The sequence below is a fragment of the Aquarana catesbeiana genome, linkage group LG01 (genome assembly GCF_042186555.1).
Source record: "Aquarana catesbeiana isolate 2022-GZ linkage group LG01, ASM4218655v1, whole genome shotgun sequence".
NCBI classification, from domain to species: Eukaryota; Metazoa; Chordata; class Amphibia; order Anura; family Ranidae; genus Aquarana; species Aquarana catesbeiana.
Window position 1 is genome coordinate 808,795,632 of NC_133324.1, and position 19,383 is coordinate 808,815,014.

At 42.1% G+C, this 19,383-nt stretch overlaps 1 protein-coding gene across 1 annotated transcript; it reads left to right on the plus strand.

Annotated features, from left to right (window-relative positions):
* The first annotated feature begins 1,822 nt into the window (after nt 1-1,822).
* Nucleotides 1,823-16,110, plus strand: LOC141124149 (general transcription factor IIE subunit 1-like). The gene is made up of 4 exons (XM_073612226.1): nt 1,823-2,270; nt 8,265-8,466; nt 11,825-12,051; nt 15,598-16,110. Exons 1-4 carry the CDS (start codon nt 1,823-1,825, stop codon nt 15,987-15,989), a joined length of 1,269 nt encoding a protein of 422 aa, XP_073468327.1. The 3' UTR covers nt 15,990-16,110.
* The last annotated feature ends 3,273 nt before the right edge of the window (nt 16,111-19,383 follow it).

Genomic DNA, 19,383 nt, shown 5'->3' on the forward strand with positions numbered 1-19,383 from the left:
CCTGTGTATGCAAGCCAAGCTTGAGCGGAATTCCGTCAGAAAAACCATCCAAGATTTTTCCGATGGAAATTCCGCTCATGTCGGGCATAAATCTAAACCATGATGTGTTGGCTCACATTTCACAAAGAGAGAATCAGAACCAAGTTGTATGGAATGAATGGGTAACCATTAAGTGCATAGTACATGATTACCTGTAAATACTCCTTCTGATACAATTGGAAAGGCTCAGATTGAAAATAGATAACTTAGAGCAATATAGGAGTATCAGTAGTATGAAAAGTTTAGGTCTGTGGGGATACCTTGGTGCCCATCTGTAGGAGTAGCAGTAGTATGAAAAGTTTAGGTCTGTACAATACTTTGGTGTCCATCTGTCTGTGCTGTTCAGCTTTCAAGTGTAAGTTTATTGGTCTCCAGTATGGGTTTTGGATTTGAGTTAGATCTCCATTATTTAAATATTAGACTGGTGCATATCTCTAATAAGGAGGTAGGAAACTTTTCTGATGAAGCCTGTAAGTCAGTGCCTCATGCTTCATTTCATGGGACAATAATGATGACCAGTGGATGAGTACAGGAGAGGGCTCTGTTTCCTGCCCATTCCCCCTCCCTCCTTCGGTCAGCAGCGGGGAGAGCAGCTGTGTCTCTGTGTGGAGAGAACAGCTGAGCTGCAGGATCTTCTTTCCCCCCTTCTAATGCTGCTGTACCCAGGAGCAGCACCCTCTCCTTCCTATTAGGCAGGAAGAAAAAAAAAAAACAATCAAAAAAGGAGCACAAAGAAGGATCATGGGACATGTAGTCCAGAGGACTGGCCCATTGCAATCCTAAGAGGGAAACTGCAGCCCCCAGAATGCCCAACTGAAGCGGAGGGAGAGGGAGCCAGGCTATGGATGGCAAGTGATCCGCAGCATCTAGCAGCAGGTGATGGTGGCAAGTGACACGTGGCATTTGGCAGCAGGTGACGGTGGCATCTGGCAGCAGGTGACAGTGGCAAGTGACACGTGGCAGCAGGTGACAGTGGCAAGTGACACGTGGCATCTGGCAGCAGGTGGCGGTGGTAAGTGACATGTTGCATCTGGCAGCAGGTGACGGTGGTAAGTGACATGTTGCATCTGGCAGCAGGTGACGGTGGTAAGTGACATGTTGCATCTGGCAGCAGGTGACGGGGGGGGGGGGGGGGGCAGTTTGCCATCTTCGCCCTGGGCACCAAATGACCTTGTCCTGGCACTGAGTATATAGGGTGAAAACATAATATTCTGGTGAAGATTTTACATATGGAAAGCCCTACCTGATTCTTATGAAGGTACTGATTGCAGAGACAATTTGTGCTATGCACTTTAAAGCTTGACCTGCACGATAGTGACAGTAAAGGAGATACTTTGGATGAGATTTGTATCTTAATTTGTGTAAATGTCTTTGTGGCTGCAGTCAGGATATATAAAAGCCTTTAGGTAGCCATGTATCTTACACTGACGTATTGCAAACTAAGCTGAATGATGCAAAGTGCTGAAATCGTTAATGCTCCTGAGCTTGTTACACCTGTTTGCAAGCATGGCTTTTGACAAAAAAATCCTCAGGGAATTCATTGATATGATACACTGACAATGATTTTCCTTTTCATAACTGAACACTCAAATCACTGCATATATTTTGATATTGCTTGTCCTCTCTGGCTGCAATAGCTTTTGTAATTCTTGTACATGTTAATTACTCCCTTTTATTGGGTTTAGTCCGCTTTCTTGGTCTAGTACAAAACCTCAGTCATACTGCATGGTATAGTGTTTGGTGTTTTGCACCTACAGAAAATACATGCCTTGGTCCATTCACAATGGGGGATCAAGACACTATGACAGAAGTGCCTGCTGCCCTGAAAAGACTTGCCAAGTACATGGTTCGAGGGTTCTATGGTCTTGAGTACTCCCTGACCCTGGATGTGCTCATCAGATACCCCTGTGTCAAGGAAGAGGACATTGCCCTGCTCCTCAAGTTTGAAAAGAAGCAGCTTCGAACCATCCTGCAAACCCTGAGGTCTGATAAAATCATCAAGTGTCGCATGCGTGTCCAGACTGGACCAAATGGGAAGAGCACCAAATACAATTATTACTACATCAACTACAAGGTGCTTGTAGATGTTATTAAATATAAGCTTGATCACATTCGCCGCAAGATCGAGTCAGATGAGAGGGAGTCCACCAACAGAGCTTCATTTAAGTGCCCTGGATGTCACAGCACCTACTCCGACCTGGAAGTCAACCAGCTATTTGACCCATTTACAGGTATGAGTTGTGAGCCCACCCTGAAGTCAGGTTCTGTAATTAGTCTGTGTAAAAACTAAAAATGTGTTTTTTGTTTTTTTTTTTTTTTTTTTAAAAAGCTGTCAGGTGATTTAGAAATGGTTAGGGGCCAATAGAGCTAAAACATAACTTGATTTGTATACAAGGATATATAGTATTTACAACAAGGTATTTCTGGGACAGAGCCTAGGTTAGCAAAGTAAGAAGGAGTAGTAACAAAGCACTACATTTGCAAAAATAATAATAAATGATTCACTATAAACCTGCCCTCACCAACAGTGAAATCAAATAGCAGCGCTAAAAACTAAATTAGACCTAAAAAAAGTGTGTGACAAATTAGATGTGACAAACTAATTAACACCACTTCTCTAAGAGCAAAATATAATCTTGTGTTATAAATAAACATACAATATATAATAGACTGATATTAAACATATAAAGTCCAATAATCAGTGACGTAGTGATTTAAGTGATGATTCATAACATGATATGATATAGATCTTCAGTGACAAAATCTTCCACACCGCTGTGATATGTGACCTCCACTCCCCTTCAGCGAGCAAACTCACCAGCTACTTTTGCCTTACACTCTCGTGTTTGGCTCACAGGCTATTCCCACACAGTAGGGGGCAAAGTGATAACCTCCAATCAATCCCTGTTAGGTATCCAGAGTATATGTGCAAGCGCTCTCTCCACATGAAAAAAAAGAAAAGCGATCCAATAGTGCAGTAACGCAATAAACTTTAATGCAAACAACACTCTCCTCCACCATTGAACTCACATTTCATAAGCTTCAATCAAGCAAAGAAGCACAGCAAACATGGTCATCACCAAAAAGACACTCTCCAAACGTTGAATGGACGTATTGTGGTCACGGCAGACCCAGGTAGCTAGGTAATCGGTGACACTCTCACCCGTTCCCTGGAGTCTCCTGGAGCCGCTTACTCGTATGGTGCTTCCTGTCACGGCGTCCTACGTCAAGCACGTTAGATTGCCGTGTAGCCACGCCCCAGGGGCGTAGGACGCTGTGACAGGAAGCGCCATACGAGTAAGCGGGGAAGCGGCTCCAGGGAACGGGTGAGAGTGTCACCGATTACCTAGCTACCTGGGTCCGCCGTGACCACCATACATCCATTCATCGTTTGGAGAGTGTCTTTATGGTGATGACCATGTTTGCTGTGCTTCTTTGCTTGATCGAAGTTTATGAAATGTGAGTTCAATGGTGGAGGAGAGTGTTGTTTGCATTAAAGTTTATTGCGTTACTGCACTATTGGATCGCTTTTCTTTTTTTCATGTGGAGAGAGCGCTTGCACATATACTCTGGATACCTAACAGGGATTGATTGGAGGTTATCACTTTGCCCCCTACTGTGTGGGAATAGCCTGTGAGCCGAACACGAGAGTGTAAGGCAAAAGTAGCTGGTGAGTTTGCTCGCTGAAGGGGAGTGGAGGTCACATATCACAGCGGTGTGGTGGAAGATTTTGTCACTGAAGATCTATATCATATCATGTTATGAATCATCACTTACATCACTACATCACTGATTATTGGACTTTATATGTTTAATATCAGTCTATTATATATTGCATGTTTATTTATAACACAAGATTATATTTTGCTCTTAGAGAAGTGGTGTTAATTAGTTTGTCACATCTAATTTGTCACACACTTTTTTTAGGTCTAATTTAGTTTTTAGCGCTGCTATTTGATTTCACTGTTGGTGAGGGCAGGTTTATAGTAAATCATTTATTATTATTTTTGCACTGTTTGGAATTTTTAAGCGGCAGCTGAGAGTGAGGTTTAGTTCTGTGAGCGCAGCGTTTGGCACATAGGAAGGGGCGGTTATCCTGTGTACCACACTAGTGATACAAAGCACTACATTTATAGTTTATTTTTGTTTCTGAAGAATTGTAGGCAAGCAAAAAGAAGATCAAAATGGAGAGCAAGTACTAGTACTGGCCATATAAGACTCTCTGGAGCTCAAGCATTATAGAGCCCTCCCCTCTACTTGGTGGACCGCACAAAATACAGGGAGCTCCACATATAAAGCAGACTCCTTAATTTGTACAGTTGTGATGGAATATATAGACAGTGATTATAGACAAAAGTCAGTATGACAGTCAGAAGAGTCAGTATGAGAGCTAGACAACTTGCACTTGCAGAATGAGTGGTCATCACTGGCAATCTCAGTAAAGCTTAGCACCATCTCTGATGCTTGTAGATTAGAACTATTTCAATTTGAGAATACAGTAGGTGCTTCGTGATACAGCTACACAATATTTTGAAGGAATTTTGAAGACGGTCTATGAGAATAACGAGTTGCTTAAATAAGAGGCCCCATATATTGGACCAATCGTCCCCATCAAGGTCCGGAATGTCTACTAGCCATTTATTCCAGAGAGTCCACATCTCCCTGAAGGTAACAAAGCATAGGTGACTATAGAGGACCAACATAGGTCCTCTACAGTCAAAGGACCGTCTGTAGAGGACCGACATAGGTCCTCTACATTTTTTGAACCTTCAGACCGCACAGTCTTCTCAAGCGATGACATAGTGGGGCACACCGAAGAATCAGGAAATTGGCTACTGAAGGCATGGGAGAGTTGCCAATAACTGAAGTAACAGGAGAGTGGGACATTGTATCTCTAGCACATGGTAGGGAAAGCAATTAATTTACCTTTGTCCACAATATGTGATAATGCTTTTATATGGAATTTCCTCCAGGCTTGAGGTTCTGGGATAGAGCAAAAATGTGGTAGATTTGGATTGATCCATAGGGGAGTATGCTGGGAAAACTGCGTGGAACTACCCTGTTTGAAGCTCAAGCCCCCTCTCCAAGCTTTGAGGGTGGTAAGCATAGAGGGCATCAAATAGTATGGGGCCTTACCCTCACGATAGAGTAATGCCACATCTTTAGTGGGAAGGATTAATACCCCATCGTAGGTATCAGTGGAAGGAATAGTGTCCTATCATATGTGTCAGTGGGAGGAATAGTGTCCCACCATTGGTGTCAGTGGGGGAATAGTGGCCTATCAATGGTGTTAGTGGGTGGAAGGGTGCCCATCATAGGTATTAGTGGGAAGAATTGTGTCTCATTGTTGGTTTCAGTGCTAAGAATTATGCCCCATTGTTGGTGTCAGTAGGAGGAATAGTGTCCCAAGGGCCAGATACAGGTAGGCAAAGAGACGCATTCGCTCCCCAGGCTGCAGTTTGGAGACCATTGCTCTAAGTCACTGACCTGGAACAAAGAAAAGCCTGAGAATATAAGAGAAACCTCAGAAGTCTTTCTAAACATAATTTTGGTTCTTGGCATCATATACAAGTGCCAAAGGGTCAGCATGACAGCAAGGCAACTAGCACTTGCAGAATGAGAGGTCTTCATGTTTCTCTCAGTAAATATTTTCTTTTAAATGTCTGTAAACCCTAACATTGAACATCATTTATCTGCTTCCTTTGGTCTGTTAAATATACCATTGAAAGTATTCTGTTATATCTGTTTAATAAGTGATAAAACTACCTGTTGATCATGTCAGAAATTCAAAGCCACCCTGTGTTATATCAAGAAGCCTAATTAGCCTGCTCAGTTCCTATCTTGAACTGCAAACACATTAGTCCATATATTGTGGAGATGGGGACAGAGGCGGAGGTTCAGTAGTTTAGCAAAATGCAACTGGGCAGGGCTGACACCATTTAGTATACAAACATGCTCTGTGTTACCCCATAATACAAAGTTAGGATCACAGTGAATTTCTGACAGGTGAACCGAAATTATTCTGTACTTGCAACGTTTTTCAAGGAATAATGCATGAGAACTGCTCATGTTTTGCATTAAATGTACTGCATTTAATGTACTGCAAAATTCACTTTTAACATCACCTTTAATGTAACTGTGTAAAACAAATAACAAAATAAAAGCTGAAAGTACATGATACATTTCATGTTACAAGGCAGTTATTCTGTATTTATTATAAACATTGTTTATATAAATCTGCAGATATTAGAGGATACACCTATGGAAAGTCAGACAGTGCAGTCAGCATTCTACTAAAAGTAGAACTAAAGCCAAAACTATTTTTTTCATCTTAAATAAGAGTAAGGGAGGGTTACACCCCCTGTCAATTTTCTTTTTACCATCTGTGTCCTATTGGGGAAATTTCCCTGCACTATTTGTCCCATAGCCACTAGGACTAGTGCCCCATTGGAAGATTGCTCCCGCACGCACACACTTCCTGTTGTTGCTAATGAGGACACAGAGCAATAGAAACTCATTATAATGTCTCTCCACTCTATCCAAAACTAAAACAAAAAGTGCCTTTAGTTATACTTTACTGTGACTGTTAGTTTCACACTAGCCAAAGTTCTGAAAAGCGAGATCTGCATTGGATTGCTTTTCAGATCGAGGCTAAGCAGCTGCTGTCAGCTCCTGTCGCCTTCTGAATGCCTGTGCCTTTTTTTTTTTTTTTTTTCTGCCATGCGAAAGTTTATAACGAGGCTAATGTGCTGCAACTGCAAGCCATTTGCAGCGGCTCTATTGAGTTTTACAGGCAGTGCCGCCTATACTAACAGCTTACAAGTAAAGAAGGTAGTGCGAAACGCATCCGTCTCAGCACGATGTAGCTTGAATATTGTGCTTTTTAAAATAATAAACATCCAACAAAACTGCAAGATTTCAGCAAGGAATCCCTGTGTTTGTTTGCATTTGCTTATGATGGGACCCAACAAGATCTGAGGTACAACTCAAAGTTGTACCTCAGAACAGCCCCATCTCCTTTGCAGCAGCAGAAACCTATTTACAAGTCTCTATCCAAAGAATAGAAAACCAAATAAGTATGGAACTTTATGGGAGCCCTAACATAGATAAAATGTCAACCACAGTTAAAATAAAGATTTTAATTGATGCTCCTCTAAAATATTGATCCTCAGATCCAATAAAATGCAGAACAGTATGGCCATACGTGGCCCCATTAGTAAACATACATCAATACCTTTTTACAATACATAAAATATTTGTTTTGCAGTTAGCCATTGTGCTTCCCTTCAATATGCCATATGCTCATCTATTCATCATTTATAAACAAGGTGTTTCGAAAAAGTACTGCATGATGATGTTTTTCAGTGATTTTTCCACAACGCGTTTCGTGGGTTTAAAAGAACCCACGTCTTTAAGTTTTGTGAACCATTTAGGAATCCCATCCATATAAAAGAAAGAAACACTTTTGCCACTCCTAAGGCCACGTACACACGGGCAGACTTTTCGACCGGATTTGTCCGACAGACTTTCCAGTGGACTTTTGACGGACTTTTTAACGAACGGACTTGCCTACACACGATCACACCAAAGTCAGACGGATTCGTACATGATGACGTACACCGGACTAAAATAAGGAAGTTCATAGCCAGTAGCTGCCCTAGTGTCGGTTTTTGTCCGGACTAGCATACAGACGAGCGGATTTCTGGGTCCGGCGGAGTTACGACGTAAAGATTTGAAGCATGTTCCAAATCTAAAGTCCGTCAGATTTGCGACTGGAAAAGTCCGCTGAAGGTCCAGTGGAGCCCACACACGATCAGATTGTCCACTGGATTTGGTCCGTCGGCGTCCATCGGACAAGTCTGGTCGAAAAGTCCGACCGTGTGTACGCTGCATAACACACTCCAAATAATTCCCAGTGAGTTGTGCTCTATCCCTCAAAGGGAAGAGACTTTGGATTTCTATACAACCACCTTCAGCAATGCAGCAGAGTCATTTTCCTTAGGCATATATGCATGAATAAGACAGAGACAGCAGAGACAGTGGTGTGCACTGTATATATGTTAGGGCACCTGTAAAGTTCCCACATATTTGGTTTTCTATCCTCTGTAATTTAAGGGACATTGATGTCCAATAATATGATCTGGGCAATTTACATGCTTATGGCTCTATCCAAAACACAATATAAAAGCTGGCTATAATAAAGTCTTTTATTGTTTCATTTGCAGAACTCTTTCGCTGTACCTACTGCAATCAAGAAGTTGAGGAGGATTTTTCGTCACTACCCAAAAGAGATGCCAGAACACTACTGGCTAAATTCAATGAGCAGATCGAACCAATTTTTCTGCTTCTTCAGGAAACTGAAGACATTGTCCTTCCAAGTGAGCTGCTCGAGCCTCAGCCGACTGAAATTCCAGAACTTGCTGACAGGTCAGTGTGTGAGGACTGGTTCAATCAGGCCATTGGGCTCAGTCTTGGCTCATGGCAGTTTATTAGGAATAGGACAGAGATACAAACATGCACAGCATATTGGCATTCATTTACAGTAGATATAAAAAGTCTACACGCCCCTGTTAAAATGTCAGGTTTCTGTGATGTAAAAAAATGAGACATAGATAAATTATTTCAGAACTTTTTGCACCTTTTAATGTGACCTATAAACTGTACAACTCAATAGAAAAACAAACTGAAATATTTAGAATGAGGAAGTAAAAATATACAACCACCTTACTTTAGTTGTTTAAGTGTGCACACTCTCTTATAACTGGGGATGTAGCTGTGTTCAAAATTTAAACAATCACATTCAAACTGGTGTTAAAAAGGAACTGCAGTCTGCTCACATAATTTGTAATAAATATATCTTTGCCATTTTGAAGCTTCCTTCCAACCACTTTGCATACTAAAAAAAAATATATATATATATATATATATATATATATATATATATATATATATATATATATATATATATATATATATATATATATATATATATATATATATATATACTGTGATTCTGTACTTGCCAAATATGCTGCAGAAATCTCCCTCCACTGAGTCTGGCTGCAATCATTTTAACTGTGGGCAGCTGAAGCTGCTTCCTGTTCACTTCCTGGATTTACACAGACACACCTGCAGCTTTCATTTGCCCTCTTATGACTCATCCCCCCTCCCTTCCTGAGTGGGAGCTGTGCATGATGTCATAAACCTAGGCTAATGACCAGACAAGAAACATGAAGTGGGCTGTATAAGGTATTTACTGGCAGAAAAAAAAAAAAGTTTTACTATCCAAAGTTAAAACAACAAGGGCAGAGGATTTAATAGATGGAAAGATGAAAAAGGCTGAGTGCTGTAATAAAATCAAAAGGTGCTTCAACAAAGTATTAGTTTAAGGGTGTGCACACTTATGCAACCATATTATTTTAGTTTTCTATTTTTACTTCTCTCCACCTAAAAGATTTCAGTTTGTTGTTAAACTGAGTTGTACAGTTTATAGGTCACTTTAAAGGTGGAAAAAGTTCTGAAATAATTTATCTTTGTCTCATTTTTTTACATCACAGAAACCTGACATTTTAACAGGGGTGTGGAGACTTTTTATATCCACTGTAAATCCACTGCAATACAAAACCCCAATGCTCTGTGAGCTGTATATTAAAAAAGTTGATTTTTTTTTTCTTTCTTTCCCTGCAATTCAGCTTTGAAATCACAGAATCTACATGACTACCTTTTCCACGGCTAAACATTTAGATCTAGTAGAGATCTTTCTCTGGAATAAGAGCCTATATGTTGATGGGCTTTTGTTTGCTTTAATAGGTTCAGCATTCACATACAAGTCCATGGGAATGCAAAACCTGTTTAAAGCAGGTCAAATGCACCTTTCCATGAATTCTGAAGGATCTCAGAAGTGTCTCACACCTAGGCCATTGACACAAAGCCACAGCCCTTTGGCAAGTTTAGAGTTGTAGTGCTACCACCAGAGGAGCTATTGAATTGTATTGTGATTTCTCTGCACACTTGAAAATTACACGCCTCTCTCACCCAGCACCTACAAACATACCTGCACCTCAACAAACATGAATGGGAATGCCAGCATGTGAAACAAAGAACACCTATGCAGGGAAAGAGGTCTTTTGCATGGGTATACAGATCTGTACGCCCATGTTAATGAGGCCTATACTAGTAATTTACAGGCAGATGATCTCACTGAGGGCTTGTAGAGAACAAGGAATATTGTTTTTTCTATTACGCTTCAACATATCTGCCTCTGAAGTATGTACATAACTATTTAATGGGCAGCTGAACTTCATTTCAAATATTTGTTTTACCCATGACGGATTTTTTTTATTGCTTTCATCCTGTCCTGAGATTTATACAGTCCTATTGCACAGCCAGCCAAGTGACCTGTCTTTTCTGTGTTTAAGCAATACAGCCATTTCTCCACCCAGGGCAGCTGATAAGGCAGTACAGCCAGCCCTCCTGTATTGGGCCCGGGCCTCATCCGTTCAAAGGGGGGGCCCAGACATCTGACAAGCAGAAGGACTGGGTGCACTGCCTTATTGCTGACACTTGTGATTCTTAAGGATCCCCCTGAAGCACTGCCGGCTTCTACTCTTCTTTCTCCCTCCAGCTGAGCTGCAGGGGGATCTGTTCTTGGATCCGCGCCCCTTTCAACCTGCTGTCTAGGACTCTGTGTGCCCCCCTCCCCCGCAGCGCTTCCAGCTTCCCACCTCTCTTCTCCCACTGGCAGCTGCTCTGAACAAACTGGAGGATCAGTTTCAGGATGGAGAGCGGGAAGGGGACCGGTATGTGCCATATTTACAGGCCCCTTCCTTTCCTGAATGAACACGATTAGCGATTAGTACTGATCGCTCTTGTGTCCATTCATCACTGAAGCATAGTAAATGGTTCACTATGCTTCAGCTTTTGAATGAACAGCCTCAGAGCGCTTCCCATGAATTCACTGTGCAGTGCAGCTGAGGCTGCAGAGAAAAGGACTGAATGAATCTGTGTCCTCAGTCCAACTGCCCAAAGGGGCAGTTAAAAAAATAAATAAAACTATAAAAAAAAAATGTAAATTCTACAAAATAAAAAAAAAAATGAAGGACTCTTTCAAATGTACTTTTCCCTCTGAAGCATTTGGATCATTCTTGAGACAGCATTTGACAGGTGGTGAGGAGCCATATTATCTCTTCACTGCCTGCTTTAACCCGCCACTAGTGCAGCCTCCTTGCTATTCACGAATGGGTCCTGTTTGATGGGGGTATAATTCTGCCATGGCTACAAAGCATAGCATCGAGTCCATGGCTTTTTAGTGAAAATATCTTTTTTGATATTTTCAGAGGGGGAGCCCTGTCAGGTAGAGTGTATGGGGGGCCCCTGATTTGTAACAACGGCCCTGTTTCTGCCTTGCCCTTGATCGGATTGTGAAGGAGCAGCAACAAACTGATAAGGCCATCTCTTTGCTCTCTCCTCCTGTCAGCATACAGCTCACCTGATTGGCTCCAAGTACTTACCTTCTTTCTCTCTTACAAAAACTACTCAAGAAGGGGTTATATAAAGCTGAAATTGGGTCAATTTCAGGTATTTTTAGTAGTTGCATCGAAAATGCATTTATTTGTTTTTTAATAAATACATGCCTGCATTAATCTGAGTTTTTATTGATCTTTGTAAGCCTTTCTAAGTTCTACTGTCAACAGCAGAGCTGAACGTCATGTGTGTGCAAATGCTGATAAAAGTTTAGGTTACGAAATCTTTGATCAGACATGTAATACAGGCCTGTCTACTCTAGCTATGAACAGTCTGCCGCCATTACTGCTGTAGATCTACAAGGATGCCATGGAAGATGGGCCAACAAAAGCTCATCTATGGGTAACATGTATGTGCAAAATATTACCATTAATGTTCGTGAACCAGAACTGAAAAAGGTAAAGGACAACAAGAAGGGGAAGGAGCAGCCGATCTGGATGACAAATAGTACAGTGCACGAAGTCCTTCCAGAACTGAGTGCCAGCTTCTGTGAGTATTGGAGAAAGATGTGGGGTGAAGGACTGGTGGCAGGGAACCACACCTTGATATGGTATAAGGATTGGGTAAAGCTGGAATTTGGAGTAACATTTCCCACTGCTTCTATCATATGAATTGGAAGTGCACCTTGGAAAGTGAGGGCACACTTCAAGGTTCAAGGACCTACACTGACACATAGCTAATGCACTGGGTGGAAGGGGAGAGATTTGTCAAGCAAGGCATGGACTAAAGCTACCTATCCCACATTTTTTAATGGTTGTCTCCTTCCCTGGGGAGTCTGCAATCTGCATTGCATTTGCAATTCCTGTAATCACAGATGACAAAATTCAGTATTTGTATCTCAAGATTCAGATCTATAATTTCACTTGCAATGGTTTTTACCAATAACAAACAGACTTATGGTCAAGGACATGGTTTATATATGTCCAAAGTCCCTTCTGCCCTGTTAAATGGGGACCTGCAATCCCCTGGTAAATGTAAATGGATTTAAACCTGAACAGCTTTTTTATGTGCCTTGGTTGATAAATCCCCCATTGTGTTTTCTCATTATTAGAATGCTTTTATCTATTGAAAAAAATGTAATGCATATTAATGCGTTCAGTAATATAACATAAGCAAAGATCATGTAGCCTTTGTAAATTCATAGTACAGGCACCTTCAAGCTCAAATGGTAATTTATAAGTTTAATCACATTCACAAAGCTAATGCTAAAAATTAAAGTGTACCTGTCCTTTTTTTTTTTCTCTGCTGGCTTGTGGGTAATCACTATACAGTGCATCCGGAAAGTATTCACAGCGCTTCACTTTCTCCACATCTTATTATGTTACAGCCTAATTCCAAAATGGATTACATTCATTATTTTCCTCAATTCTACAAGCCATACCCTATAGTATACTGACAACATGAAAGAAGTTTGTTTGAAATCTTTGCAAATTTATTAAAATTAAAAAAATTAAAAATTCTCATGTACGTAAGTATTCACGACCTTTGCTCAATACTTTCTTGAAGCACCTTTTGGCACCAATTACAGCCTCAGGTCTTTTGAGTATAATGCTACAAGCACACAAGCACACATATTTTTGGTCAGTTTCTTCCATTCTTCTTTGCAGGACCTCTCAAACTCCATCAGGTTGGAGGGGGAGCGTCGGTACACAGCCATTTTCAGATCTCTCCAGAGATGTTCAATCGGGTTCAAGTCTGGGCTCTGGCTGGGCCACTCAAGGACATTCACAGAGTTGTCACTCCTTTGTTATCTTGGCTGTGTGCTTAGGGTCGTTGTCCTGTTGGAAGATGAACCTTCGCTCCAGTCTGAGGTCCAGAGCGCTCTGGAGCAAGTTTTCATCAAGAATGTCTCTGTACATTGCTGCATTCATCTTTCCCTCAATCCTGACTAATCTCCCAGTTCCTGCCTCTGAAAAACATCCCCACAGCATGATGCTGCCACCATCATGCTTCACTTGTAGGGATGGCATTGGCCAGGTGATGAGCGGTGCCTGGCTTCCTCCAGAAATTACGCTTGCCATTCAGGCCGAAGGGTTCAACCTTTTTTCATCAGACCAGAGATTTTTGTTTTTCATGGTCTGAGAGTCTTTCAGGTGCCTTTTGGCAAACTCCAGGTGGGCTGTCTTGTGCCTTTTTCTGAGGAAGGCTTCTGTCTGGTCACTCTACCATACAGGTCTGATTGGTGGAGTGCTGCAGAGATGGTTGTTCTTCTGGAAGGTTCTCCTCTGTCCACAGAGAAACGCTGGACCTCTGCAAGAATGACCAACGGGTTCTTGATCACCTCCCTGACTAAGGCCCTTCTTCCCCGATCGCTCAGTTTGGCCAGGCTGCCCACTCTAAGAAGAGTCCTGGTGGTTCCAAACTTCTTCCATTTACTGATGATGGAGGCCACTGTGCTCATTGGGACCTTCAATGCTGCAGAATTGTTTTTGTTGTACCCTTCCCCAGATCTGAGCCTTGATGCTGCAATCCTGTCTCGGAGGTCTACTGACAATTCCCAGGACTTCATGGCTTGGTTTGTGCTCTGACATACACTGTTAACTGTGGGACCTTGTATAGACAGGTGTGTTCTTTTCCAAATCATGTCCAATCAACTGAATTTACCACAGGTGGACTCCGATCAAGTTGTAGAAACTCTCAAGGATGATCAGTGGAAACAGGATGCAATCCTGAGCTCAATTTTGAGTGTCATGGCAAAGGTTGTGAATACTTATGTACATGTGATATAATATATCAATATCTTTTTTGTTTTTTTTTTTTATAAATTTGCAAAGATTTCAAACAAACTTCTTTCAATTTGTCATTATGGGGTATTGTTTGTAGAATTTTGAGGAAAATAATGAATTTAATCCATTTTGGAATAAGGCTGTAACATAATAAAATGTGGGAAAAAGTGAAGCGCTGTGCATACTTTTCCGGATCCACTGTACACATGATGAAACTGGGAATTTGTGTATTCTATTGCTGCATAAAGTGCAAGAGACATCTTGTATGTGATCTAGAATAAAGTAACTATTCTGCATTACTATTTAGGTGGTGGTCATTATGTTGATGCTGAATCTTCAACTAGGTGCCACCCGTTTGGGTACAATTCAAATACTAGAAATAATGTTTTGTTGCACTTTAATTAGTGCACGGCAAAACAACAGGTTCACTTTAATCTCTCGTCCCCAGAAACTGCCACATGAGAAGTAGGGGTGTGAGTCACATGCTCTCCCATACCTACATGTACTGGGTATATTCTTTGTTCTCCGTGACTGAATATGACAATGGTGGAGTGAAGGAAATGTAAAATGCTGGGGAGGGAGAATCAAAGCAAACCTGTTTAGAACTTCATGGCCAAAGCACAGGTTTGCTATAACTTTGTTCTGGAAGAACATAGTTTAAAAACAATGTATATCCAGTTTTAGCAAAAAGTATTTTGTATTTTTCATTTTAAAATGACATCTTGCAGCCATGACCTCAGTAATGTGGCTCCCTGCAAGTATTTATTTATGCTAATGTTTAATTAGCATGTTTAATTGCTCAAAATACCATGTAAGTGCAGTTTTCATGTGAAGCAGACCATGTGCTTTTAGCTTCGCTATCTGTATATTTACAATGTCCTCAATCATGAATAACCCTCCTTGCCTATGGAAGGACCCTGGGCTACTCAAGGCCATAGTTTATGATGATCACATAGTAAAAAATTGTAAGTGACTCACCAAATTGCAAAAATGGCCTTTAAAGAAATATTACGTCAAGGAATTTGAGCACTTTACCATACCTTCTAAGTGTTATTGGTAAACCAGAACTGTTACCCCCTATGGTGTTCACAAGACACCTGATGGCACAGCAAAGAAAGAAACTACTGTAATTTTTTTACAAGGGTCATTGCCTCAGTGACATTGCAAGCTCCATGAGAATACTGCTGCAGCCTTAAAAATGTGTGCCTTTTTAAAATACAAAAAAAATGCCCCTGTAGTTTGAGAATCCCAATAAACACAATTTCTGTTGATCTTTACTTCCATTTCCACATTTTCATTTCTTCCACAGCAACTGATATGCCAGTCGTTGATGAAAATGCCAACAAGAAAGACAGTGGTGGTGACAATGAGGTCATCAGAACTCTTCTAATCCATGAAATGAAATCTGGATCTGGTCCCACTCCAACCCAGATTTCTAAAAGTGATTCAGACAGTGATACTAGCGAATCTGATGAAGAAAATAAGCACACCAAGCCTGATCCAATAAACCCCAGTAACACTGCAGAGCAGGAGCAGGAGGAAGAAGGAGAGGCTGTAGATCCAGTGGTCATGGTTGGCGGTCAGCCCCATGTGTACAGCGAGGTCAGTCAGAACCCCACGCTGGTGTCCTTCATGACCGATGAGGAGAGAGAAGCTTATATTAAAATAGGACAACAAATGTTCCAGTCTGCATTTGAATGATGGGTAATTTAACATACCCTACTAAGAAGCCCTAAATAGTGCACAATACTTTTTTTTTTTTTTCTGGTTTCGCATGTCCTGTGCATCAAGAATTTGTCTCAGCATTTTCCTGCAGATATATATACGGTGTGTGTGTGTGTGTGTGTGTGTGTGTATATATATATATATATATATATTTCATTGTTTTCATATGTTCTTGGGTGTATGCTGTATGAATAAAATATTGCTGCATATTTTAGGTCTCACTAATTCTCTTGCAGGAAATGTTTAAAAAAAACGTGTTTCTGATATCTACCATAATTTTCTTTTCCTGGAGTCTGTTCCTGTCAGGAGAAAGATACATGCTAATAGGTGGCTCAGTTTGAAGCTGTGGAGCTTGGTGTAAGTGGAGCTTTTTTAAGTGGGAGTTATAAACAAGAGTTAGAGTATACAAGTCTTGCTGTCTGTTGGTGTGTGTATTGCTGCTGTCTGCTGGTGTGTGTATTGCTGCTGTCTGCTGGTGTGTGTATTGCTGCTGTCTGTTGGTGTGTGTATTGCTGCTGTCTGTTGGTGTGTGTATTGCTGCTGTCTGTTGGTGTGTGTATTGCTGCTGTCTGTTGGTGTGTGTATTGCTGCTGTCTGTTGGTGTGTGTATTGCTGCTGTCTGTTGGTGTGTGTATTGCTGCTGTCTGTTGGTGTGTGTATTGCTGCTGTCTGTTGGTGTGTGTATTGCTGCTGTCTGCTGGTGTGTGTATTGCTGCTGTCTGCTGGTGTGTGTATTGCTGCTGTCTGCTGGTGTGTGTATTGCTGCTGTCTGCTGGTGTGTGTATTGCTGCTGTCTGCTGGTGTGTGTATTGCTGCTGTCTGCTGGTGTGTGTATTGCTGCTGTCTGCTGGTGTGTGTATTGCTGCTGTCTGCTGGTGTGTGTATTGCTGCTGTCTGTTGGTGTGTGTATTGCTGCTGTCTGTTGGTGTGTGTATTGCTGCTGTCTGTTGGTGTGTGTATTGCTGCTGTCTGTTGGTGTGTGTATTGCTGCTGTCTGTTGGTGTTTGCTGGGTTGCATTTTGGGGACTTTTCCTTTTAGTTTTTAATTTGCCTTTTGCTGTCACTTTTTAAATAGCTTTTTTTTTTTTCTGTTTCATCAGTCTATCAATTAAGGGGTGTGGTTAATTGCTCACAGGTGCCCAGGTGCCTATTTAACTTGTTGTAGGACTCAGTCTGAGCGTGCTCAGTTTGAAGCGGTGGAGCTTGGTGTAAGTGGAGCTGGATTAAGTGGGAGTTAAAAACAAGAGTTTAAAACAAGAGGTTATAACAGGGGTCATAGTACCTGTGTAGTGTGAGTATCTGAGTGTTGTCTGAGTAGTGTGTGTGGATCGTTAGTACTTGTGTATTGTGTACCTGTGTATTGTCTTGTACCTGTGTATTGTCTTGAGTATTAGTGCCAGGAAGCTAGTTGTTAGGTAATTTGGACAGGGTAAAATCCCCAAATCCTCACTAAATTTAATAGGTACGATGCCCGGCGGGTGTGGAGAGGCGACTCTTTGTACATCTTGCCGCATGTATGCGTTCCTTGATCATCCGATCGAGGGCGAATACTGCTGTGCAAAATGTAAGCACATTGTTTCCCTGGAAGCCCAGGTTCTGAATCTGGGGAAGCAACTGTCAGCACTGAGAAGTCCCTCCATACTAAAGGTGAGCCAGGAACGTACACGGCAGGTGCCGGCAGGGGCCAGCACAGAGGCGGGTGGAGACAAAGAGGTGCAGGCACTAGCAAAGAGTAGATGGGTGACAGTCAGGAGGGGTAGAGGGGGAAGTGCCAGGGAGGCCGATCCAGGACTGGAGCATCCCAATAAGTACGCTCCATTGAGTGACATTGGTGTAACCAGTCAGGGACCAGCACTGCTGGAGTTGAGGGACTCTCCTAGCTGCCAGGGGAAGAACTCCTCCAGTGAGAGTGGGGGGGCAGCAAAGGGAAAGGAAAGACAGATTCTGGTGGTAGGGGACTCAATTCTTAGAAGGACAGAGAGGGCAATCTGTAACCAAGACCTGAAGCGCCGAACAGTATGTTGTCTACCGGGCGCTCGGGTTCGGCACATCACGGATCTTGTGGACAGATTACTGGCAGGGGCTGGGGAAGACCCGGCTGTCATGGTGCACGTTGGCACCAATGACAAAGTCAGAGGCAGATGGAGTGTCCTAAAGAACGATTTTAGGGACTTAGGAGCTAAATTGAGGAAAAGGACCTCCAAGGTAGTGTTCTCAGGAATACTACCGGTACATCGAGCCACACCAGAGAGGCAGAGGGAGATTAGGGAAGTAAACAAGTGGCTGAAGAGCTGGTGTAGTAAGGAGGGGTTTGGGTTCCTGGAGGACTGGGCCGACTTCTCAGTCGGTAACCGGTACTATAGAAGGGACGGACTGCACCTAAATGAGGAGGGTGCAGATCTGCTGGGAATGAAGATGGCCAAAAAGTTAGAGGGGTTTTTAAACTAGGCGATAGGGGGGAGGGTCCAGAGACAGTGATAGCCAGCGCGGAAGATATTCCAGAGGGTAGTATTGGGGGCATTAGTGGTAGGTTAACCAAAGCACAAAAACACAAGGTGAGTATAGTAGCAAGTCCAAGTTGCAATCTTGAAACACCCAATACGAGGACAATATGCGACCGGTCTAAACTATGTGGCATGTTCACCAATGCCAGGAGCCTGGCGGACAAGATGGGTGAACTAGAGATACTGTTGTACAAGGAGGATTTGGATTTTGTGGGAATTTCAGAGACCTGGTTCAACAGCTCTCATGATTGGCTGGCAAACATTCAAGGGTATACCCTATACCGCAAGGATAGAGAGGGTAAAAAAGGGGGAGGGGTATGCCTATATATCAAGAATAATGTACAAGTGAATGTGAGAGATGACATCACTGAGGGGGCTAGGGAGGAGGTGGAATCTTTATGGGTAGAGCTCCAAAGGGATGAAGCTAAGGGGAAAATAATACTGGGAGTATGCTATAGGCCCCCTAACCTGAGGGAGGAAGTGGAGACGGATCTCCTATCACAAATTGGATTAGCAGCAAGGATGGGAAGTGTTATCATAATGGGGGATTTTAATTATCCAGACATAGACTGGGCGGAGGGAACCGCGCATTCATTTAAGGCTCGCCAGTTCCTTAATGTCTTGCAGGACAATTTTATGGGTCAGATGGTAGACGCACCAACTAGAAATAAAACATTACTAGATCTACTGATTACCAACAATACAGACCTGATAACAGATGTGGAAATACGGGGCAATTTAGGTAACAGCGATCACAGGTCAATTAGTTTCAGTATAAATCACACAAATAGGAGACATGAAGGGAACACAAAGACACTGAATTTCAAAAGAGCCAACTTCCCTAAACTACAAACCTTGCTAAAAGG